This window comes from Gadus chalcogrammus, chromosome 23, assembly GCF_026213295.1.
Source record: "Gadus chalcogrammus isolate NIFS_2021 chromosome 23, NIFS_Gcha_1.0, whole genome shotgun sequence".
NCBI classification, from domain to species: domain Eukaryota; kingdom Metazoa; phylum Chordata; class Actinopteri; order Gadiformes; family Gadidae; genus Gadus; species Gadus chalcogrammus.
In genome coordinates this window covers 17,003,126-17,028,346 of record NC_079434.1, presented here as the reverse complement: position 1 = coordinate 17,028,346, position 25,221 = coordinate 17,003,126, and the positions used below count along the sequence as shown (strand labels likewise).

Sequence of the window (25,221 nt, the reverse complement as noted above, 5' to 3'; positions counted from 1 at the left end):
CACGTCATTGAGAAGACCCGTGTAATAATCCATAGTAATTCAACTCAACTTTTTTTTTGTGGTGGGTACAAAATGGATCCTGACAGTAAGGATATACATAGAACCAAGGTTAGTAGTCCTCATATAAGATTGAACGGGCGGCAAACTGTATCCCGAGGGAAAACTTCGATGGCTCGAGGGGTTTCTGTAGTTTCGGAGTCAGATAACTGAGTAGTATACTTTGTAACTAGTAACTATAGCTAATCACTTATTTTAAGCAACTTGCCCAACACTGCTACTAACCATGTAAATAGTGTTGCAAATAAACTTCCAAACCTTTTTCAATTTTTATTTTGGTGTTTTATTTGTAAGGTGCAAGGAAAACAGATTCTGGAAATTATGTTGTTACGCCTTGTTCACACTACATGCGTCCGTCGACGGATGAACGAGGGCGTGTCCGACGTATAGGGGGCTGGACTTTGTAGACGTATACTGCAGCAAATCTAAACGCTTCCCGCTACAAAGCCGATGTGTGAAATACAAAACAACAGGTGACTACGAACAATCCTATCATTCCCCATTTCTTTAAAAAAATATAACGTCCGGATTTTTCCGCTTTCTTCCTGTTTGTTATTGCAAAATGGATCCAGTAGACGTGTGGAGTGTATTTGCATAACCGCAATCTGATCGGCCGACGGTCTCCAGTAAAATCTGTAGACAAGACAGCAAATACAGAATGAATGTGTGGAGGGAACTAATGTACACTTCAGCGCAGTTTGATAGTAGGCCTATATTGGAATAAACTTTTTCCGAATTTAGCCAATGGACGATGATGAAATCCTGCATCAATCTATCTTCATAGATGAAGGGTTTAATCGGAGAAGGTCAGAGGGAGAAACATCACAGATATTTTGAATGTCAAATGTCTGCAGAGCAGAGGAGATACATCGTCATCTGGGACAATCTCGATTTCCACCAATCTGCTCTGGTCCAGAACAAGTCCCATCAGCGTCCACACTCTCACTCCAATCCTCCCCACCATACTCTTAAGGGCTGTGGATTATGGAGGCATTTTAAGGACTCTAATCAAATGAAAACGTAATGTTGAAGATAAAAATGCAATAGCACTAATGCTTTTTATTTTTCATAATGTACACACATTATTTGAGTCAAAAATACAATTAAAATGCTATCTCTTTGCATTTTAAAACATGTCTGCTTAAATGTGGACAATATCCAAATAAAAATTAAATAAATTTGCGTTTGCATTTTCCAACTATGGCACGCTTCAAAGGAGACAATATTAAAATGCAAATGAGTGGGTGGGAGAAACTCCACCCATGGGTAAATGGCTGAACATTAAAATCGGTGACACCCTTCACATCACATCCTCGTCCCTTGTGGACATACCTGCTCTCCAATGGGTGGAGATTCTCCCGACCACTTATTCACATTAGAATTTTGTCCACTTTTAACACATTTAAATACAAACCGGTTTGCATTTGCTTTTCATTATTGTCCACTTTATAGAGGAGGGAATTTTCGGAAAAGGGTTAGATTGGCTGATTTTATTTTAATTGTATTAATGACACATTTACATAGTTTACCAGCTTCATACAAAGCATTGCATATGTTACCTGTTGCAGTATTTTATCTTAAGGTGTCCCTTAAAATGTAATGAAATGCAGCCTGCTGAGTCTTTGCAGCATTTTATAATAGCGATCCTTCCTAACATTCGTTGTGCTGTTGATTTCATAAACAGAACCAGGCAGGGAGTCGTACAAACTTTTGTTTTGGTTATTGGGTGCCTTGGAGACCAAAAAGCATAAAGGGTGCCATGGACGCACGATATGTTTACACTGACAATACATGAGTGGATACTAAAGAGATCCCAGTCCAAACAATTCAGCTCCTCTCCAGTTCAGCCCTGATCTGTGAGTTCTTAGCCTGTTGAGCAGTGATCTCAACGTACTCTGAGGTCTGCTCCTCCCCCTGGGGGAACACCGGGTTCTGCACAGCACCTCGCTTGGCAAAGTCAATCTCTCCGTAGTGGATCTCCTCTTCCACCTGCTTGTCTGACGCCTCGAATATTGGATTCTGTGGAAGAGCATTGATACATGAATAGGCAGGGACGCAGGAAGTGGGGTGCTCCGGGTGCTGCCGCACCCCCTCTAGTGGACAACAGACGCAACTACAACACTTGAACTCAGGCAATGCCGCGGGTTTTTTTTTTTTTTTTTCATCATGTAATCGGATGATGTCTCATCCGATTACATACAGCACCCCCCACTTCATATTCCCTGCGTCCCTGTGAATAGGCCTACATGACTTGAAAGAAGAGTCAACAAGTGGTTCCCATAAAACAGGGTTAGGGATGTTCAAGATTTTTTAACTGAATCCCACAAAGCTCAGCTTATATAATAGCCTTCTGTTCATGGGTTTCCCCTTTATACAGCCCTATATAAAGGGGAAAAAGGTATTGGTATATTTCAAGCTTGTTATGCGAATAAGTTACTGAACAATTATTGAACAGACTCATCATTCTTTTTGTGTGGATTCTCATCAGAGGAAACTTGGCCTTTTCCAAGCTTCGCCAGAAGTCGGTTAGGGAGAGAAGCTGATGTTGATTCTTCAGAGAATCATCAGACTGCCTTTCGATAAGTTCTAATTGCACTTCTTCTGCATGGTTGAGATAAACCTCCACTTTCACATCAATCTGAAATAGACTGAACTGCGACATGGAGGAGAAAGGGATTGTTGACCGCGATTGAAGCCCCGCTGCCCAAATTCCTTCTCAATCATGGCTGAGATAACCCCCACTACGAGTCTTGTTATGGAAATACCAGAGACGTCAGAGAACCCAACCCCAGCCGAACGGTTATTCCAATAACAACACACACACACACACACACACACACACACACACACACACACACACACACACACACACACACACACACACACACACACTCGGCGCGTCTGAGCTTTGTTTTTTCAAAGGCAGAGCAGGATACCTCTCATTTGACACCTAACGCAATTTCTAGTCCTTGGGGACCATAGGCAGGCTAGGGGAACTCATATTAATGTTAGAAAACCTCATAAAGTGAAATTTTCATGCCATGGGACCTTTAACTTTTTGTTCTTGCTCGGCACCAGTGTAGGTCTGATGGTTTCATTGTGTGTGGTTTCATAGTGTTGCCGTACATTATAGTCTTTCATCACTGCAACAGTTTCATTGCACATTTCCCCCCTGCACTCACTTGCTATTCTGTGTTTCTTTGGTTCTGCCATTTTTGGGCACCATGGCAAAACATTTATTTGATTTATTTTGTTTGTTGAGAGCTACCTTGTTTAAGACGGCTCCTCCTAGTGTGTAAACTAGGAGGCCCTGTTAACACGACGACGAATGCGGGTGAAAACGACAAATTATTTGATCAGACGTGCCTCTCGTTTATACGTCACATCCATGTGCAGTACAGGCAAACCACAACAATTTCACACACTTTTGCGTCATCGTATATGCACACAGATTTCCCCCAAAAGACGCTCGTCTAAACGCGGAATAAAAAGTGAGAACGCAACACCACTTTGGCGATTTGTGTCCTGATCGTCTCGTCTAAATTGAGCCTAAGAAATACATAGTACTACTCTCACGTACCACCTACCTATTTATTGATATAGCAGAGTATAATTGTATCATGTTTATTTTCGAAGGACTATGATTAGATTTTTGCTTGAGTAATTCCCCTGTAGACTATTGGGTACGTTGAGATACAATTAGAATCCTTTCTTTATTGCAGCAAAAACAAATTACTGCAAGTAAGCTTATTCTTTCGTTTTTCGCAAATAATCTTAACAATGCCTTAAATAAGACAATGTACAGAAATTACTGCAACCTACAAAATGTTGATGAGTTCATCTTCCACATTGAAGTCGTTTGGTACCATTTGGAAATTCAGTAAACTTGTTTGCTTGCCTTCTTAGGGTAAACCATTTCTAATGCAGGATGCGAGTACGGTTTGGTTCCTACCTGTTGCTGTGTTGAAAGTTTCTTCAGTAACCACCTATAAACATGAGGTGGGATCACAGGTTAGAACGGATATAGATCTATATCCAAAGATATAGATGTGTGTTGCTGTGTGTTTGACTTACAGGACACCGATGATCAGACCAATAAAGAAGACGGTACCAAAGAATCCACCAATTATCAGAAGGACATTCAACTCTGTAGGAGATTAATCATTGTAGATCACTGGGGCATTGTCGTATCCATTTGGAGATTGTAGGGATATGTTTGGGATGTGTATTATAGTAAGGTTTTTATTATAGGGTCTATGGGTAGAAGTTGATATACCGACGCTTTCACAGCTGATAGTTAGCGTAATCTCTTTTGATGTTTGGTTTCCCAAGGGATTCGTGGCCACGCAGTAGTAGATTCCTCTGCAGCTGGACACATTGAAGCTGTACAAAGATCCATCTGACACGTTCAGGGGTCCCTCCGCACTGCTCCTGAACCAGGTGAACCGGAGAACGGGGGGGTTGGCTCTGCTGGTGCACGTCAGGTTGACCACACTGCCCAGCGACACCGTGGGGGGGCTGACGGAGGCCTGGGTATCCTTCGGGGAATCTACAGGAACACAAGATAAGTCTTCAATTTCAAACTATGGTTCCACTGTTGACGGATTTGAATGCAGTATGTAAACGCTTTTTGCTTCTCAGCCGTCCCGGCTCACTGATTGGACCGTCTGCTGGTCACTCACAGGAAACGTTGAGCGTCACAACGCTCTCTGCTGTTCTGATGCTGGGCCCGCCTGCTGAGTTGTTCACCGGATACTCCACCAGACAGGTGAGGCGGACCCCGTCATGTTGGTCCGACAGAGTGATATTCAGCCGCCGGGTCCTGACGTTAGGCTCTTGGTCTCCGTGCGGTTCCGGCCGGCCCTCAGGGCCTCCTGACTGGTTCCAGCTCAGGTGAGGCGGCTGGGTGGGACAGGGTGCGATGGCCCTGCAGGTGAACGTTACCCTGCTCCCCTCCGTTAGTGGTCCCTCCGGGAGGGTCTGTATGGAGGGTGCTGGGGCTGAATCTACGTGGTTGTTTTCAAGAAACATTTGCATTAGGCTGAAATGTAGGTTTAATATCCACATGAATGAATGCAGCATGTTCAGTGTTGACCATGTATTAAAGAGGGGAGAATAATCATCATTAACACATTAAAGATTGTATTAGGGAAACAAAAAGTTTGTCTCAGCACATAATAAGCTTTATTACAATATGACTCTGTCATAAAACGTTGTAAAAACATTATTTAAAATGAAGATGAAGATACTATGCTTTGGTATCGATACTTTAATTCTAGACAAAGAGAACGAGAATATCTACCTCAGGAAGTAGCCGAAGATCAGCAATGATCATAATCATATTGAAATAGGCTACAAATAATTATAATACAGAGTAATCAAAAAATAACCCCCCAACCAAATGGGTTCTCCTACCTTTAACTGTGATTGTAAGAGGACTGCAGATGTCAGTTGCCCTGAAACTGGTGCTTTCCACTCTGAAGTAATACACGTCAGCAAAACTTGAGTTCATGTTTGTAAAAACAGTTGTGCAGTTGTATTCTCGCATATTCCCAATGATACTAATTGGATACTTATTATCTTGATTGTTGCTGTGGAAAACCACATTTTCTGGATGATTCCCAAAATAGGGGTTCGATTTTATCCATGCACCCAATATGGGTTGGCTTTTATCTATTCTATTTGATGGTACTGAATCAAATGAACATGGAATTTGCAAACAAGTGTCCCTCAATGCCTCCATCTTGTTTGGCATAGATGCATGAAAAACGTCAGGACAGGATCCCACACCACCTGCAATGCAAGCATTTTTTAGACAAATTGGCCAATGACATGCATCCTTCCTGTCCCACCACATCCTCCTCTAACAGCCTGGCCACACCTCTACTAGTCCGGCATCACATTCTGAACATGGATACCGGCTTCATTTACGATTCATCGATTACATGCAGATTAGCCGATAGTCCAATTAGGTGTAAAACTAATTATAGATTCTGTGTCTTGTAGGACGGGTCTGTTGGCGTGTCAAACACAATACCTAAGCATATTCATTACTTGGAACTAAATATTCAAGTTTAGTTCAACAAATTCAACAAATGAACACCACTCACCTGAAACAAAGATGACATTCAGTAGCATTTCCAACTGGATCATCGTGATGCATCTTGTGAACCTCATCTCCTGCATCATGAATTCAAAGAAGGTTAGAGTTAAGGGACAATTGTCTTCGTTTTTAATGTGGACTTGGTTAAGGTACCTACATCTTCGTTGTTGAACAATCACAACAAATAACAACTATTAAAATACAGTAGGCTACATGGAACAAAAAACTAAAAACATCATGCCTTAAACAGTTTATTCATGGCCTTATAAAAAAGAATGTATATAATGTATTAATTCCTTACCGAGAGCCGCAGGTGGTTTTTCACAGCCAACAGGCAGAGTTTGTTGTAAAAGGAGAACAGTGTTGCACCAATGCGTTGTTAGACATGGGTGTACCTAAATAGAGAAGTTAGGATATTTCCTCCTTTAGCGATTGTCCCTCTGTGACTCTCTTCTTTATGATCCATGTAAGGCTAATCAACCTTGATGGACCTTGATCCTAGTACTTCCTCCTCTCAACCATACATGAAGCAAATGTGTGGCGGCAGTCCTCTGGATGTAAATATAAAAATAATCAATATTTTGTCACCAAATGAATTTGTATTCACACTACAATCTGAGATGGGTTAAAACCGATCGATTCACAAAATGAAAAGGCTTGTGTTGTATTAAGTGAGAATAGTTACTGTCTGTTTGGACAAACGATAAGCTGGAAAAAGCTTCAACAAAGAGTTTTGTGTTTTAAACGAGTATAGAAAGCCTACTATGTAAAAAATGTACATTGATTATAACTTATTCCAAGTTCTTTTTAACTGACATACGACAAACAAAACCAGAACCATAGTTTTGTTTAACTCTAAAAGTCAGTCAATTCCTATGGTGAAGCTTTTTCAAGCTCTACTACTGCTTGGCAGCAGGCAGCGCGCGGTTCTGTCTACTACAGATTGATGTGGAAGTGGAAGAACCAGAGACGTCGGAGTTCCCGACGAAGTCCTTTGTGATTCATTATATCGTCTGGACGTGCACACAGCTTTTGGCCGTGATAATATGTATTATTTGATATAGATATCTATGTATTATATGATATTATTTAGATATAGAGCTCCAGGACTGTAACGCAAGTGTTGTACACTTCCTTGTTATTTGGATAACCGTTCTGCTGTTGGTGTGATGGCATGTTTGGTAATAATATGAGGAATAATATGAGGAAATAATAATAATAAGTTATTTTACATTAAATGTTCCTTCTTTTTTTCTTGGACCGTGTGGATTTTGTGGATGTAAAGATACGTGCAGGCATCAACATTTGTAAATTAATCTGTAAAATGACAGGTAATGAACCATCATTTAAGATTACATTGATATTATGTCTTTTATTGCAGAGACATGTGATTTTCACAGAGTGATCCCAGGGCACCCCCTGGTTAACAGTTCTGATCGCCCAGTTCTAATCTCTTTCCAATTACTTCAGGTATTCATTGCAATATCTTTTATTTCCAAGATGTTTCAATGGTGAATCTTGATGATGTTTTGCGATATTGAATACATATATCCCCAATATGCCCTCTTTCATATTAAATAGACCCCAGGTCACCTCATTACATCACTTCCTGTAGGGCTTGATTTAGAGTAGATTATCTACTACTTTTAGTAAACCTTAATGCCCTGATTCATATTAGTCTCTATCTCACTCCCACGTCATCTGTACCCCTTGAATGTTGTGTCCGCTTCACTTATTGCATGTCTATGAAACCCATGGTGATGCGCTTTGAAGCCTTTGACAATGTTTGAAGTCTTCCTTTCACTTCATTCATTGCATTGATGTCGTCCTCATCTTTCCCAATGAAGAATAAATGACATCCATTCCTTTTAAATAACATTGTCAGTTACATAAAATAACCCTGAACACAACTGCTCAGAAAGACATTGATTCACACAAAATAGGAGCTGCGTCGACATGGATCACCATGACAACTTCAAGTTGCATGAACACGCAATCTAAACATCATATACATGAAGATTAAATGCACATTTACCGGTAGAGATGTTATCGTAACACATTTTAAACTAGGTATGTTAAATTGTTGTGTTTGCCACTGTGAATAAAAGGAGTGCCATACATTTTGTTTTGTTTGGCAGAAGTTTGACACACGTGATGTGCTTCTGTTTCTTCGGCCAGTCGATAGGGGGCGCTCTTCCAGTCGATAGGAGGCGCTTTACCAGTCGATAGGGGGGGCTGTACCAGTCGATAGGGGGCGCTTTACCAGTCGATAGGGGGGGCTGTACCAGTCGATAGGGGGCGCTTTACCAGTCGATAGGGGGCGCTGTACCAGTCGATAGGGGGCGCTGTACCAGTCGATAGGGGGGCGCTGTACCAGTCGATAGGGGGCGCTTTACCAGTCGATAGGGGGCGCTTTACCAGTCGATAGGGGGGGCTGTACCAGTCGATAGGGGGCGCTTTACCAGTCGATAGGGGGGGCTGTACCAGTCGATAGGGGGCGCTTTACCAGTCGATAGGGGGCGCTGTACCAGTCGATAGGGGGCGCTGTACCAGTCGATAGGGGGGCGCTGTACCAGTCGATAGGGGGGGCTGTACCAGTCGATAGGGGGCGCTGTAGCAGTCGATAGGGGGCGCTGTACCAGTCGATAGGGGGCGCTGTACCAGTCAACAGGGGGCGCTGTACCAGTCGATAGGGGGCGGTGTACCAGTCGATAGGGGGCGGTGTACCAGTCGATAGGGGGCGCTGTACCAGTCGATAGGGGGCGCTGTACTAGTCAATAGGGTGCGCTGTACCAGTCGACGGGGACACTGTACCAGTCGATAGGGGGCGCTGTACCAGTCGATAGGGGGGGCTGTACCTGTCGATAGGGGGCGCTGTACCAGTCGATGGGGGCGCTGTACCTATTCAAAGAAAGATCTGCATTCTGGCCTTGAACTGAATATTTTGAACTCCATGAATCAATTTAACATTCAGAATTGTAATCAACAACTGATCACATCTTAATAACCGTGTTTTCAGGTTTTTATCTGCGACCTGCACTCGTTGCTGGGCACAGCCTCATACTGTTGGTTTATTAACCGGGCCACTTCCCTTGAAGATAGTGAACTTTGTTTATTGTTTGGTCATAGAGTTTATTGGCCATGACATATTGCTACATATAGCTCTTGATCAGCTGCTTCTGTGCTTCACAAGTGTGGAACAGACTACAGCCTCCCAATACACATTCTTTGAATTGCAAAAAATACACATAAACAAACGGGCAAAGAGCTGATTTAACCTTACCCTACTTATGGAGCACAGGAGCTTCTGCTGAAGAAGATCAATATTTTGGACTTACCACATGGACAATACAATGCAACGGTCTACCAAGAGTTAATATCAATTTGAAGGATAAACCCAGTGTAATTTTGTATTTTATTCATTGAAAACATAGCCTGTGAAGTGAGAAAAATACTGCAATGCTTTACCATTACTGATTGGTTTATCTATCACATAATATGAGGTATTTTTGGTGCTTTTTATTGATGTAAACCCCTAGAATGTAAATGTAGATTCAGAGTTTGGCTTTAAAAGTAACTTATATTGTACCTTGAATTCTTGAGCATCTTGACCTTTCTCAATGAAAAATACTTTCCGAATGGCACATATTAATTGGCAAAGCTTGTTTTTTTACCTTTCAAGGTGACGTACTTAGTATGATAATACTGTGAGTGTCATGTTTTGAATGTTTACCGTTGATTCAAATGGTAAAGGTATGTCCATGCAGTAGAGGGGGAGGGGCTTCCCGGTGTTACCGGACGGGCGGAACAGAGAGCTAGAGAAGTTCCGGTTTCTTCTTTTAGCAATCCTGACTGAAATCATCTCCTCATTTGGGCCCAGAGTTCAAAATATTGAACTATTTCTTTAATTAGTAAAAAAACAATATTATGGCTGTGAACACTTTTCAGAAGTTTTTATTGCGTTTTATGTCATCATTTATTAGTTATATTACTTGAAAAAAAAAAATATACAAGATTGCAGCAGTAATACATTTTTACATAATACACGTTTTTCCACGTATCATATCAGTTTGAATATGGACCATTTATCAACATGAATATACTGTTATTTATTTAAATTTGACTGTTAAATCTGCTCTGTATTTTACAGTTCATTACATTTGGTACTCTTCTTATTCGCTGTAATTTGACACTATCCGTCTGAAGACTTTGCTGCCAGACATCTTCGGTTCTTTTTACGGTTCTTTTTTACACTGCAGACCTGGGTTCTGCACAGCACCTCGCTTGGCAAAGTCGATCTCTGTGCAGTGGATCTACTCTTCCACCTTCTTGTCTGACGCCTTGCATATTGGATTCTGTGGAAAAGCATTAATACATGAATACATGACCTGAAAGAAGAGTGAACAAGTGGTTTCAATAGAATAATGGCAAACCTACTATGAAAACATCTGAACAATATGTGTTTATTGAGGCTCTGAGAACGTTATGTTTATATTGGGAGATCTAAGGTATTGTTGAATTATTGGAATAACTAAAATATGTTCACATGAAGGCTAAGTATAGCATGGTCATCTTTCCCGTAGTTGGCTCTGTGAGAATATGTGTTGTGGTTGACTGCTTCTGTATGAGATGAGATATTCTAAAGAGCAGAAACACGGCCCGTCTGATTATGCCAATATCCCAGGGCTACTTTCACATGACTGCAGTCCAATTCATCTGAACGGAGCTCAAATGTATCTTATATACCAGGTGAGACAGCTTTATTCTGATCACCTTACTTTCATCAATCCTGTGCCAAACAATTAAGACCTTATGCATAATCACATGCTTGGGACCCCAAGAATCTGGGGCTTGTTGAACTAAAAAATAGTTTTGCACGGAGGGGTGCGCACACACTCCAGTAGTTATTTCAAATGTTGAATTGGGAAACAACGGCTTGGAAGGCATGATGAAAGAGCAGCTATCAGTCTGCTTACATTTATAATCAAAATGACTTTTACTCATAGTACAGTTTATTTGCATTTTTTTCCGTTCTTTGCTTGATTAATTTCCATGAACACAATTTTAAATTTGAATTTTTGCTCAATTGTAGCAAAAATATAGAATTTCAGTCGTGCATGCAAGAAGTCCTATCAATTAGCTTTACGAGGAATACTTTTGAGAATTCCTAAAATAAGACGATGCAGCCTACAGAAATGACTGGCTCCTACAAAAATGTTAATGAGGTCATTGCCACGTTAAAGTCGTTTTTTTTAATCAATTCAGTAAACTTTTTTACTTTACCTTGTAAGAGTAAACCATTTCTACGTTCAAGTGCAGGATGCGACTACGCTGTCCACCACTGCGGTTCCTACCTGTTGCTGTGTTGAAGACTTCTTCAGTGACCACCTAAAAACATGAGGTGGGATCACGGGTTAGAACGGAGACGGACCCAGCACACATACTGGAAAGGTTCATCTTGCCTCTTCATTGTTCAAACTAAATTGTGTGTGTTTTACTTACAGGACAGAGATGACCAGACCAATAAAGAAGACGATACCGATTAAGAATCTCACTATCAGAGGAACATTCAATCCTGTAGGAGACAAATCATGGAAGATCACTGAGGCATTGTCATATCCATTTAGAGATTGTAGGGATATATTTGGGATATATGTTATAGCAAGGTTTTATTATAGGGTCTATCTATGTGAAGAAGTTGATTTACCATCGCTTTCACCGCTGACAGTTATCTTAATCTCTTCTGATGTTTGGTTTCCCAAGGGATTCGAGGCCACACAGTAGTAGATTCCTCTGTAGCTGGACACATTGAAGCTGTACAAAGATCCATCCGACACGTTCAGGGGTCCCTCCGCACTGCTCCTGAACCAGGTGAACCGGAGAACGGGGGGGTTGGCTCTGCTGGTGCACGTCAGGTTGACCACACTGCCCAGCGACACCGTGGGGGGGCTGACGGAGGCCTGGGTATCCTTCGGGGAATCTACAGGAACACAAGTTAAGTCTTACATTTCAAGCTATGGTTCCGCTGTTGAAGGACTTGAATGCAGTATGTAAACTATATCTGCTTCTCAGCCGCCCCGGCTCACTGATTGGACCGTCTGCTGGTCACTCACAGGAAACGTTGAGCGTCACGACGCTCTCTGCTGTTCTGATGCTGGGCCCGCCTGCTGGGTCGTTTACCGGATGCTCCACCAGACAGGTGAGGCGGACCCCGTCATGTCGGTCCGACAGAGTGATATTCAGCCGCCGGGTCCTGACGTTAGGCTCTTGGTCTCCGTGCGGTTCCAGCCGGCCCTCAGGGCCTCCTGACTGGTTCCAGATCAGGTGAGGCGGCTGGGTGGGACAGGGTGCGATGGCCCTGCAGGTGAACGTTACCCTGCTCCCCTCCGTTAGTGGTCCCTCCGGGAGGGTCTGTATGGAGGGTGCTGGGGCTGAATCTACGTGGTTGTTTTCAAGAAACATTTGCATTAGGCTGAGATGTAGCTTTAATATCCACATGAATGAATGCAGCATGTTCAGTGTTGACCAGTGTATTCAAGAGGGGAGAATAATCATCATTAACACATTAAGGATTGTATCAGGGAAACGAAGTGTGTCTCAGCACATAGTCCATAATAAGCTTTATTGCAATATGACTCTGTCATAAAACGTTGTAAAAACATTATTTAAAATGAAAATACTATGCTGTGGCATCGATACTTTAATTCTTGACCAAGAGAACAAGAATGTCTACCTCAGGAAGTAGCCGGAAATCAGCAATGATCATAATCATATTGAAATAGGCTACAAATAATTATAATACAGAGTAATCAAAAAATAGACCCCCAACCAAATGGGTTCTCCTACCTTTAACTGTGATTGTAAGAGGACTGCAGATGTCAGTTGCCTTGAAACTGGTGCTTTCCACTCTGAAGTAATATACGTCAGCATAACTTGATTTCATGTTTGTAAAAACAGTTGTGCAGTTGTATTCTCTCATATTCCCAATGATACTAATTGGATACTTATTATCTTGATTGTTGCTGTGGAAAAACAAATTTTCTGGATGATTCCCAAAATAGGGGTTCGATTTTATCCATGCACCCAATATGGGTTTGCTTTTATCTATTCTATTTGATGGTACTGAATCAAATGAACATGGAATTTGCAAACAAGTGTCCCTCAATGCCTCCATCTTGTTTGGCATAGATACATGAACAACTTCAGGACAGGATCCCACACCACCTGCAATGCAAGCATTTCTTACACAAATTGGCCAATGACATGCATCCTTCCTGTCCCACCACATCCTCCTTTAACAGCCTCTCCACACCTCTACTAGACCGGCATCACATTCTGAACATGGACACCGGCTTCATTTCAGAGATCGATTACATGTAGATTAGCATTTAGTCCATTAGTTGTACATTTAATGACTCAATCTAGGTCCTGTAAACAGGTCTGTTGGTGTGCCAACACCTAAACATATTCAGTACTTGGAACTAAATATTCACGATAAAACAAATGAACACCACTCACCCGAAACAAAGATGACATTCAGCAGCATTTCCAACTGGATCATCGTGATGCATCTTGTGAACCTCATCTCCAGCAGCATGAATTCAAAGAAGGTTAGAGTTAATCCACATTCGTTTTAGTTTTTAACGTGGCCTTAGTTAAAGTTCCTACATCTTCCTTACAAATACAACAAATAACCAATATGGAAATACAGTAGGCTCCATGGAACAACACGAGTAACAAGTACATGCATTAAACAGTTTATTCAAGGCCTTTAAAAAAACAATATATATTGATAATGTTTTAATTCCTTACCGAGAGCAGTAGGTGGTTTTCCACAGCCAACAAGCAGGGTTTGATCTAAATGAAGAACACCTAAATACAGAAGTTCAGAAACTTCCCCTTATAGCGATTGTCCCTCTGTGACCACTCCTTTTATGATCCATGCACGGCTAATCGACCTTGATGTCAGTTATTGGTAATTCTAATTGTGTTTAATATTCTCCTTGAGAGAGGAGACTAAACTGCACCAAAAAAAGATTTACTTTGATCAGACCTAATACTGCCGTCACTTGAACTGAAAAACATAAGAGAACATGGCTTGTGGAAATAAGGAAATTGGATTTACAGGATCGTGGTAATTCATCTTCTCAACCGCATATTTTGCAAATGTGTGAATGCAGATATAAAAATAAAGAATATTTAGTCACCAAATTAATTTGTATTCACAGTACGATCTGAGATGTGTTAAAACCAATAAATTCACAAAGATGATAAGGCCTGTGTTGTATTTAGTGAGCATATTTACTGACTGAAGGGAGAGAGGAGAAGCTGGAAAGAGATTTCACCAAAGGGTGTCTTGCGTTTTAAAATGAGGATTGAACGTCTGCTATGTAAAACAAATACATTGATTATAGCTTAGGGTAGGGAGAGGAAGAGATAGACCTGGAGGAGGACGTGGACATAGGAGATGAGAACCAAAAGTATGGGATGAGATTGGAGCAGCGTCGGTTGACCATGTTGTGGGACATTGGGACATTGAGAGAGCTGGACGGACAAACCGACCTCAGCAGAGGAGTGTTGCAAAAGTTATTATTTTATTTTTTTTAAAGCACAGGCAAAAGAAATAATTCCCTACCGTCTCCAGTAAAATCTGTAGAAAGACAAACAAATATAGAATTAATGTGTTGAGGGAAGTAATGTACACTTCAGCGCTGTTTGATAGTAGGCCTATTTGGAATAAACTGTTTCAGAATTTAGCAAATGGACGATGATGGACGTTTCCTGGTAACCATGGCGCCACGGACGGCAGCCTCGGTGTTTCGGTGCGCATTGTTTTGTATTGTTTTGTTTGTTAATTCAGTTTTATGCAACTCCCGGTGCTCTTGTCCGCAGCGCTTGCTTAACGGTTAACGGTTACGGTAACCATGGCGCCACGCAAGGCTCTTAACACCCGGTGCTCTTACACCAGTCAAGAGCTTTTGACTATTAGAGGAACAACTCCAGAGGATTTATTCCCAACTTTTCTGCTCCCTTACATTGGATTATTGGACATTCTTGTCCACTCAGTGAAGCGCGGGAGGAGAGGGAAACAAGCTGGACCGCTCGCGCGTCTCCGTCAGCGCGGACATCGTACGCCGTTACCCTGATTATTTCTTTCCAACGTGCTCTCATTGTGCAATAAAATGGATGAACTGCAGCTACTGATGGGGAAAACAGAGACTTTTCTTCATCTTCTGTTTTGTGTTTCACGGAGACGTGGCTGTGTGGATCGATACCGCCCCCGCGCTGCACTGGGCCTCTCTGACCACGTCATGGTCCACCTGATCCCCACATACAGGCAGAAACTCAAGCTCTGTAAACCTGTTGTGAGCACATCCAAGCAGTGGACCAGTGAAGCGGTGGAGAACCTTCAGGCGTGTTTGGACTGCACCGACTGCGATGTGTTCAGGTCTGCCACCAACTGTCTGGACGAGTACACAGAGGCTGTGAAGTAATACATCAGCTTCTGTGAAGACTATTGTATTCCATCACGCACCAGGGTGAGTTATAACGACAAACCCTGGTTCACAGCCAAACTCGGGAAGCTACGGCTGCAAAAGGAGGAGGCGTTTAGGAGTGGGGACAGAGAAAGGTTTATAGAGTTGAAGTACACGTTTAGCAAGGCGGTGCGTGAAGCTAAACGTCAGTACTCTGAGAAGCTCCAACATCAGTTCTAAGACAAAGACTAGATCTGTTTGGAAGGGGCTCAAGCAGATCACCAACTACAAACCAACCCCCCCTCGCTACATCAACAACCTGCGCCTTGCAAATGAGCTAAATGTGTTCTACTGTCGCTTTGATAGACAAAGGGACAGACCTGACACCATCCCCCACGACATCTTTCTTCCAGCCTCATCCCACTGTTTCCCCATCCACCAGCTCTACAGGACCTCCACACCTTCATACCTCTGTGTCCCCCACCTCCCCCACCACAGTGACGACTCTGCCTGCAGGAGTGGGACGTCCACAGGCTCTTTAAGAGTCAGAACCCCCGCAAAGCAGCCGGCCCAGACTCTGTCTCCCCATCCACCCTGAAGCACTGCGCCGACCAGCTGTCTCCAGTGTTCACGGACATCTTCAACTCCTCGCTGGAGACCTGTCACGTGCCAGCCTGCTTCAAAGCCTCCACCATCATCCCCGTCCCCAAAAAACCAAGGACCACAGGACTCAATAACTACAGACCCGTCGCCCGGACCTCTGTGGTCATGAAGTAATTTGAGCGCCTTGTGCTGCCCCACCTGAAAGCCATAACCGTCCCACTCCTGGACCCCCTGCAGTTCGCCTACAGAGCCAACAGGTCTGTAGACGATGCAGTAAACATGGCTCTGCCCTACACCCTCCAGCATCTGGACTGCCCAGGAACATATGCCAGAATCCTGTTTGTGGACTTCAGCTCTGCCTTTAATACTATCCTCCCAGCTCTGCTTCAGGACAGGCTCTCCCAGCTCCACGTGCCCGATTTCACCTGCAGGTGGATCACAGACTTCCTGTCCGACAGGAAGCAGCGTGTGAAGCTGGGGAAACATTTATCTGAATCCCAGACCATCAGCACCGGATCCCCCCAAGGCTGTGTTCTTTTCCCCTCTGCTCTTCTCCCTGTACACAAACAGCTGCACCTGCAGTCACCAGTCTGTCAAGCTCCTGAAGTTCGCGGACGACACCACGCTCACCGGGCTCATCTCTGGCGGGGATGAGTCCGCCTACAGGTGGGAGATTGACCATCTGGTGACCCGGTGCAGCCAGAACAACCTGGAGCTTAACGCTTTAAAAACAGTGGAGATTATTGTGGATTACAGGAAGAACCCAGCCCAAACCACCCCCATCATTCTGTGTGGCTCCCCTGTCGACTCTGTGGAGTCCTGCCGCTTCCTGGGCACCATCATCACCCAGGACCTAAAATGGGAGCTCAACATCAGGTCCCTCACCAAAAAAGGCCAGCAGAGGATGTTCTACCTGCGCCAGCTGAAGAAGTTCAGCCTGCCAAAGATTATGTTGGTGCACTTCTACACTGCCGTCATTGAGTCTATCCTCACCTCATCCATCACTGTCTGGTACCCTGCTGCTACGGCTAAGGACAAGAGCAGACTGCAGCGTATCATGCGCTCTGCGGAGAAGGTGATTGGCTGCAACCTTCCATCCCTCCAGGACCTGCACAGCTCCAGGGCTCTGAGGCGGGCAGGCAGGATTATGGCCGACCCCTCCCATCCTGGTCACAGTCTATTTGGAACTCTCCCCTCTGGCAGGAGGCTGCGGTCCATCAGGACCAAATCCTCCCGCCACTTGAACAGTTTCTTCCCCTCTTCAGTTGGGTTCCTTTTACTCTATTTTTCATCACTTATGTCCCTGCTTGTTTATATTGTGTTATATATATATATCACTGTTTGTTCATTGTTATTGTCTTAATGTATGCACCTTATTCATCAAGCCAAATTCCTGGTTGGTGTAAAACCCTTCTTGGCAATTAAATCCTTTCTGATTCTGATGATGAAATCCTGCATGAATCTATTTTCATAGCTGAAGGGTTTAATCTGAGAAGGACACAGGGAAAAACATCACAGATATTTGAATGTCAAATGTCTGCAGAACAGAGGAGATACATTGTCATCTGGGACAATCTACACTTCCACCAATCTGATCTGGTCCAGAACCAGTTCAATCAGCATCCACACTCACCCCAATCCTCCCCACCATACTCTTAAGGGCTGTGGATTATGGAGGCCTTTTGAGGACAATAATTAAACGCAATGTTGAAGATGAAAATGCAGTAGAACTAATGCTTTTTATTTTTCAGAACATACACACATTATTTGAGTCAGATATACATTTAAAATGCTATCTCTTTGCATTTTAAAACATGTCTGCTGAAATGTGGACAATATCCAAATAAAAATTAATTTGGTTTGCATTTTCCAACTATGGCACGCTTCAATGTAGACAATATTAAAATGCAAATGAGTGGGTGGGACAAACTCCACCCATTGGGTAACTGGCTGAACTTTATAATCTGTGTCACCCTTCACATCAAATCCTCGTCCCCTGTGGACATACTCGCTCTCCAATGGGTGGACTTTCTCCTGCCCACTTATTTACGTTTAAATATTGTCCACTTTAAAGAGGGGGCATTTTAGAAAATTTTAATACAAATAGATTTTTATTTGCGATTCATTATTGTCCAATTTAGACAGGGGGCATTTTTGGAAAAGGGTTGTATTGGATGATTTTCATTTAAATTGTACTTATGACTCATTTACATACTATGCCAGCTTCATACAATGCATTGCATATGTATTCCTATCGCAGCATTTTATCTTGAGGTGTCCCTTAAAATTGAATGAAGAGCAGTCTGGTGTTTCTCTGCAGCATTTTATAAAAGCGGTCATTCCTAACATTTGTTGTGCTGTTGATTTCCTAAACAGCAACCAGCCATGCAGAGAGTCGTACAAACTTTAGTTTTTTTTATTCAGTGCCTTGGAGACCAAAAACCATAAGGGGTGCCATGTTTTAGAAATGTTTTGCAGAAAGTCATAGATGCTTAAGCAGGATATGTTTACACTGACATGAGTGGATACTAAAGAGATCCCAGCCCAAACTATTCAGCTCCTCTCCAGTTCATCTCTGATCTGTGTGTTCTTAGCCTGTTGAGCCGTGATCTCAACGTACTCTGAGGTCTGCTCCTCCCCCTGGGGGAACACCGGGCCTGGGTTCTGCACGGCACCTCGCTTGGTAAAGTCGATCTCTCCGTAGTGGATCTCCTCTTCCTCCTGCTTGTCTGGCGCCTCACATATTGGATTTTGAGCATTGATACATGAATACGTGACCTGAAAGAAGAGTGAACAACAATAAGTGTTTATTGAGGTAGCTGAGTACATTATGCTTATTTTGGGAGAGCTAAGATAAAGTTTAATTATTGGAAGGCTAAGTATGAAGGCTAAGTATAGCATAGTCATCAGTCACTTAGTTGGCTCTGTGAGAATGTGTGTTGTGATTGACCGCTCTCTGAATGAGATGAGATATTCTAAAGAGCAGGAACGCCGCTTGGCTGAATGTGTCAATACCCCAGGGCCCAATTGGGCACAGACGATCGTTTCAACTCCTCCTCACGTACCAGCTACTTTCACATGTTTAGCGCTGCAGTCCAATTCATCTGAACCTAGAACAAATGTATCTTACATACCAGGAGAGCCGGCTTTATTCGAACCCCCTTATTTCCTGATTTATTTTTATTTTTTTAGATAGCTTTGCACGGAGGAGTGCAAATACACTGCAGCAGTTATTACAAATGTTGAATTTGGAACGGCTTGGAAGGCTTGATGGAAGAGCAGCTATCAGTCTTCTGCTTACATTAATAATCAAAATGACTTGCTTTAAGTACAGTTTATTTGCATTTGTTCTTTGCTTGATTATTCCCTTGTAGACAATTGTATGCGTTAATTCAATCAGAATATTTGCTTAATTGTAGCAAAAATATAGAATTTTAGTCAGGCATGCAAGAATTCCAATTATTAAGTTTTTTGCAAACACATTTGAGAATGCTTAAAATAAGTACAGAAAATGACCGCATCCTAGAAAAATGTTAAGGACATCACATCGTCCACATTGAAGTTGTTTTCTTCAATCAGTTCAGTATACTTGTTAACTTTGCCTTCATAGGGTAAACTATTATACGCTCAAGTACAGGATGTTAGTACGCTGTCCACCACTGTGTGGTTCCTACCTGTTGCTGTGTTGAAGGTTTCTTCAGTAACCACCTATAAACATGAGGTGGGATCACAGGTTAGAACGGAGACGGAGCCAGCACAAATCCTGGAAAGGTTCATCTTGACTCATCATTGTTCAAACTCAATGATTCATATATTTATACATGTATGTATACATATATAACAGAACCATCAACAATATTAATGAACACCCTTATTTAAAGATTCTCAAGTTGATTCTTACTTCATCGTGGATTATCACTAACATATAGATATTTAGATCCATATCTATATCTATAAATCTATGCAGATATAGATATAGATCTCTACAGATATTGATCTATACATATTCAAATGCATATCTACAGATATATATCTATATCTATAGATAGAGATGTGTGTTAGTGTGTGTTTTTACTTACAGGACAAAGATGATCAGACCAATAAAGAAGATGGTACCAAACAGCCATCCAGCAATTATCAGAGGGACATTCAATTCTGGAGGAGAAAAAAACAATGCAGATCACTGGGGCATTATCATTATCCATTTAGAGATTGTAGGGATATATTTGGGATATTTGTTGTATTCAAATATTTTATGGGGTCTGGGTAGAAGTTGATATACCGCACTTTCACCGCTGATAGTTATCTCTTCTGATGTTTGGTTTCCCAAGGGATTTGTGGCCACACAGTAGTAGATTCCTCTGTAGCTGGACACATTGAAGCTGTACAAAGATCCATCTGACACGTTCAGGGGTCCCTCCGCACTGCTCCTGAACCAGGTGAACCGGAGAACGGGGGGGTTGGCTCTGCTGGTGCACGTCAGGTTGACCACACTGCCCAGCGACACCGTGGGGGGGCTGACGGAGGCCTGGGTATTCTTCGGGGAATCTACAGGAACACAAGTTAAGTCTTCAATTTCAAGCTATGGTTCCGCTGTTGACGGATTTGAATGCAGTATGTAAACGCTTTGCGCTTCTCAGCCGCCCCGGCTCACTGATTGGACTGTCTGCTGGTCACTCACAGAAAACGTTGAGCGTCACGACGCTCTCTGCTGTTCTGTTGCTGGGCCCGCCTAAACGGCCGTTTACCGGATACTCCGCCAGACAGGTGAGGCGGACCCCGTCATGTCCGTCCGACAGAGTGATATTCAGCCGCCGGGTCCTGACGTTAGGCTCTTGGTCTCCGTGCGGCTCCAGCCGGCCCTCAGGGACTCCTGACTGGTTCCAGCTCAGGGTAGGCAGCTGGGTGGGACAGGGTGCGATGGCCCTGCAGGTGAACGTTACCCTGCTCCCCTCCGTTAGTGGTCCCTCCGGGACGGTCTGTATGGAGGGTGCTGGGGCTGAATCTACGTGGTTGTTTTCAAGAAACATTTGCATTAGGCTGAGATGTAGCTTTAATATCCACTTGAATGAATGCAGCATCTTCAGTGTTGACCATGTATTCAAGAGGGGAGAATAATCATGGGGAGGGAAACGAATTGTGCCACAACCCAAAGTCCTTAATACGTATTATTACAATATGACACTAGCATGAAAAATTGTTAAAACATTCATTAAAGGGAAACTACAATTACGTGGTATAGATACTTAAATTCTAGACGAGGAGAACAAGTATGTCTACCTATTCAGGAAGTAGCCGAAAAATTAAGAATGATCATAATAACAGGGTTCCTACGCAGTATGGAAAAGTATGGAATTTAATTTGAGTAATTTCCAGGTCTGGATAAGTATAGATATGAGAAAAGAGTAGTGAAAAATGTTTGTGTTTCCAGACTATTATCTCATTATCTAAAATAAAATATATTAATACATACAAATCAAAACAAGCTTGCTTACGCAACATAGCCTACCTGTCGATGATATGAAACTACTCAAGCTGTCTTGAGAACGGTATCTGGTTACCATTGTTAACTTTCGCCACACGACTGTGCGACTTGATGAAGGATACCAAGTGTTAAAATAAAGCTAGATGCAAACTATGCTTGAAATTGTTCGACATCTCCAACATGGGGGAGGCGGCAAATTTAAGCCATTTGCAGGCGCAAAAGAGCTGTCGTGTCTTCACAGCATCTAGCGGTAGCCGCTCAACGTTTTTTGACCTTTTTTTTTTTTTACATAAGAGCATCTAACAATTGGTATTAGGATGTTTAATATTGACTGAAAATCCTCAGAGAAGTCTGGAAATTTGAGTCTGGAAAAGTATAGAATTTTGAAATGGAAAATGTGCAGGAACCCTGTAATAACATTAAAATAGGAATACAAACAATTATAATGACAGTAATCAAAAAATAGACCCCTATACCAAAAGGGCTCTCCTACCTTTAACTGTGATTGTAAGAGAATTGCAGGTGTCAGTTGCCATGTAACTTCTTTCAACTCTGAAGTAATATACATCAGCATAACTTGAGTTCATGTTTGTAAAAACGGTTGTGCAGTTGTATTCACTCATATTCCCAATGATACTAATTGGATATGTATTATTGGTTTTGCTGCCGTTGAAAACCACACTTTCTGGATTAGGCCCAAATTGGTGAGTCGATTTTAGCCATAAACCAATAAAGATGTTGTGTTTATCGAGTAGATTTGATGGTACTAAATCAAATGAACATGGAATTTGCAAACAAGTGTCACTCAATGCCTCCATCTTGTTTGGCATAGATGCATTAAAGGCTGCAGGACAGGATTCCTCACCACCTGCAACACAAGCATTTTTTACACAAAATGGCCAATGACATACATCCTTCCTGTCCCACCACATCCTCCTCTAACAGCCTGGCCACACCTCTACTAGACCGGCATCACATTCTGAGCATGGATACCGCCTTCATTTCAGAGATCGATTACATGCAGATTAGCATTTAGTCCATTAATGGTAAAACTAATGACTCATTCTGGGTCCATTGAAGGGGTTGTTCGGAGTTTTGGACATCTGACCTCATTTCCCAGTGGGCCAGTGTCGCATTGCATTTAGTTTATACTTCCCTGTAGTTGGAAGCATGCTACGGCAGCGGCGGACTGATATTACATAGGCACCTACTATTAGGTGTCCCTGACTGGAGTGCGCTTCTCTGTTAATGTTCTGCTGTAGTGAATTGGTTGCTACACCGGAGCAAAGTAAAATTCCGCCACTGCTGAGAAAGTAGTCCCTCAAAATGTTATGCGATAATTGCGATGCAACAATAGTTTTATTTCTAACAGTATTCTATCAACACAGACATTAACATCTTTAGTCTGGCGTTATAATTGATTTGCCTCGGGTGCACTGTGGAGTGGGAAAAACTGTTTTTATTGGCAGGCTAGCAGAAACCGTCGACCTGCGCTAACCTAGCACCAGCGATCTCTACAACTAGAAGGACTGAATGAAACCTGTTGAAAACGGTCTCCAATGATAGATAACACACTGGCTCACTTGGAAATGAGGTCCAATGTCCAAAATTCCGAACAACCCCTGACGGGTCTGTTTGCGTGCCAACACCTAAACATATTCAATGCTTGGAACTAAATATTCACAATATAACAAATGAACACCACTGACCTGCAACAAAGATGACGTTCAGTAGCATTTCAAACTGTATCATCGTGATGCATCTTGTGAACCTCATCTCCTGCATCATGAATTCAAAGAAGCAGTGAAGGTATCGTCGTTTTAGTTTTTGATGTGGCCTGGTTTAAGGTACCTACTGTAGTACATCTTCCTTGTTACAAATACAACCAATAAGGAATATGGAAAAATGCATTAATCAGTTTATTCTAGGCCTGTAAAAAATTATGTATACATCATGTTTTGATTCCTTACCGCGAGCAGTAGGTGCTTTTTGTTCTTTGGCAGTTTGTTGTAAAAGAGCAACAATGTTGCACTAATGCGTTGTTCGAGGTTGGTATACTTAAATACCAAAGTTAGGATACTTCCACCTTTAGCGATTGTCCCTATGTCAGTTATTAGCAAGTGTGTTTAATATTCTCCTTGAGTGAGGAGACTAGACTGCACTAACTAAAGAGTAACTTTGATCCGACCTAATACTGCCTGTCACTTGAACTGAAAATATCAAGAAAACATGGCTTGTGGAAAGCAGGAAATTATATTTATAGCATTGTGGTACTTCCTCCTCTCAACCACATATTGAGCAATTGTGTGGTTGGAGTCCTGTGACTGCAAATATAAAAAGAAAGAAAATTTAGTCACCAAATGAATGTGTATTCACAGTACAATTGTAAATGTTTTAAAATGGATCAATTCACAAAGATGAAAAGGCATGTGTTGTATTTAGTATGCATAGTGACTCTCTGTATGGACAGAGAAGTTGGAAAAAGCTTTCACCAAAAAATGAGGATCGCATTTTAAAATGAGTATAGAAAGCCTACTCTGTCAAACATAACTTATTCATAAGTTATGTTTGATCATAACTTATTCTTTGTTCTTACTGAGATGCGACAAACAAAACCAGAACCATTGTTTTTTAAATTCCAAAAGTTAGTCAAATTCTTCTGTGAAGCTTTTTCAAGCTCTACTGCCAGTTGGCTATAGGGAGTCCTGCCGTAGTTAGTCCTGTAATGACTCCTGCTGTAGGGAGTCCTGTTGTAGGGAGTCCTGCTGTAGTGAGTCTTGCTGTAGTGAATCCTGGTGTAGCGAGTCTTGCTGTAGCGAGTCCTGCTGCAGTGAGTCTTGCTGCTGGTTGGCTGTAGTGAGTCCTGCTGCCTTGAGTCCTGCTGCAATGAGTCCTGCTGTAGTGAGTCCTGCAATTGTGGGTCCTGGTGTAGAGACTCCTGTTCCTGGTTGGCTGTAATGACTCCTGTTGTTGTGAGTCCTAGTCAGTGTTAAAATTACAATTACAATTAGGGCATTTAGCAGACGCTTTTATCCAAAGCGACTAACATCGGTTAATACGCACAAGGCGACAGCCAGCTTGTCAGGAGCAGTTAGGGTTAAGTGCCTTGCTCAGGGACACATCAACACTTGCTAGGAGGAGCTAGGGATCGAACTACCAACCTTTCGGTTACAAGACAAATGCTCTACCTCCTGAGCTAAGCCGACCAGTGTTGCTACAAGTACCTTGGAAAATTAATCAGATTACTGATTACTAGTTACTCCTTAAAATAGCAACTTAGTTACTTTACTGATTTTAAAAGTTACTAAGTTAGATTACAAGTTACTTTAATAGTTACATTTAGCTGCGACAATACCCCATGCCGCTTCAAAATAAAAAATTACAACCGCTTTTTGCCGGGGGGGGTCATCAGTACCTTTTGTATACAGGGCCCAGAATTTGGTGCTACGGCCCTGGGTGCACACTCTGACACACGGCTTTTAACCGCTTCTGCCAAC

At 42.4% G+C, this 25,221-nt stretch overlaps 2 protein-coding genes across 6 annotated transcripts; both read right to left on the bottom strand.

Moving 5' to 3' along the window:
- Window positions 1–1,198: 1,198 nt before the first annotated feature.
- Window positions 1,199–13,935, bottom strand: LOC130377002 (uncharacterized). Its single transcript, XM_056583946.1, has 14 exons — window positions 13,679–13,935; window positions 13,007–13,384; window positions 12,274–12,597; window positions 11,868–12,140; window positions 11,663–11,735; window positions 11,515–11,548; window positions 8,954–9,018; window positions 6,168–6,313; window positions 5,473–5,850; window positions 4,740–5,063; window positions 4,334–4,606; window positions 4,132–4,204; window positions 4,010–4,043; window positions 1,199–2,076 (listed from the first exon to the last, which is right to left on the bottom strand). The coding sequence occupies exons 1-14, from the start codon at window positions 13,755–13,757 to the stop codon at window positions 1,885–1,887; spliced, it is 2,646 nt and encodes an 881-aa protein (XP_056439921.1). The 5' UTR covers window positions 13,758–13,935; the 3' UTR covers window positions 1,199–1,884.
- A 4,030-nt stretch (window positions 13,936–17,965) lies between these two features.
- Window positions 17,966–23,942, bottom strand: LOC130377212 (carcinoembryonic antigen-related cell adhesion molecule 5-like). 5 transcript variants are annotated; one of them, XR_008894132.1, is made up of 9 exons: window positions 23,695–23,942; window positions 23,434–23,503; window positions 22,218–22,592; window positions 20,921–21,244; window positions 20,527–20,787; window positions 20,319–20,394; window positions 19,914–19,947; window positions 19,255–19,349; window positions 18,943–19,017 (listed from the first exon to the last, which is right to left on the bottom strand). XR_008894132.1 is itself a non-coding variant. In XM_056584239.1 (8 exons), exons 2-8 carry the CDS (start codon window positions 23,498–23,500, stop codon window positions 18,793–18,795), a joined length of 1,362 nt encoding a protein of 453 aa, XP_056440214.1. In that variant the 5' UTR covers window positions 23,501–23,503; window positions 23,695–23,942; the 3' UTR covers window positions 17,966–18,792. The 5 variants fall into 5 exon arrangements, 4 of the variants coding, with proteins under 4 accessions (XP_056440214.1, XP_056440217.1, XP_056440215.1 ...); XM_056584239.1 differs by lacking the exon at window positions 19,255–19,349 and having other exon boundaries at window positions 17,966–19,017; XM_056584240.1 differs by lacking the exon at window positions 18,943–19,017 and having other exon boundaries at window positions 19,054–19,349.
- Between the last annotated feature and the right edge of the window lie 1,279 nt (window positions 23,943–25,221).

Excerpts from the sequence above, each read along its gene's own strand:
- LOC130377002 (XM_056583946.1), bottom strand. The coding sequence starts at position 13,757 with ATGCTGCTGGAGATGAGGTTCACAAGATGCATCACGATGATCCAGTTG. Across the intron at positions 12,598-13,006 it reads TCTTACAATCACAGTTAAAG|ATTCAGCCCCAGCACCCTCC; the intron begins GTAGGAGAACCC and ends ACAACCACGTAG. Across the intron at positions 2,077-4,009 it reads AACTTTCAACACAGCAACAG|AATCCAATATTCGAGGCGTC; the intron begins GTAGGAACCAAA and ends GCTCTTCCACAG.
- LOC130377212 (XM_056584239.1), bottom strand. The coding sequence starts at position 23,500 with ATGAGGTTCACAAGATGCATCACGATGATACAGTTTGAAATGCTACTG. Across the intron at positions 20,395-20,526 it reads GATAACTATCAGCGGTGAAA|AATTGAATGTCCCTCTGATA; the intron begins GTGCGGTATATC and ends TTTCTCCTCCAG. Across the intron at positions 19,948-20,318 it reads GGTCTGATCATCTTTGTCCT|GTGGTTACTGAAGAAACCTT; the intron begins GTAAGTAAAAAC and ends TCATGTTTATAG.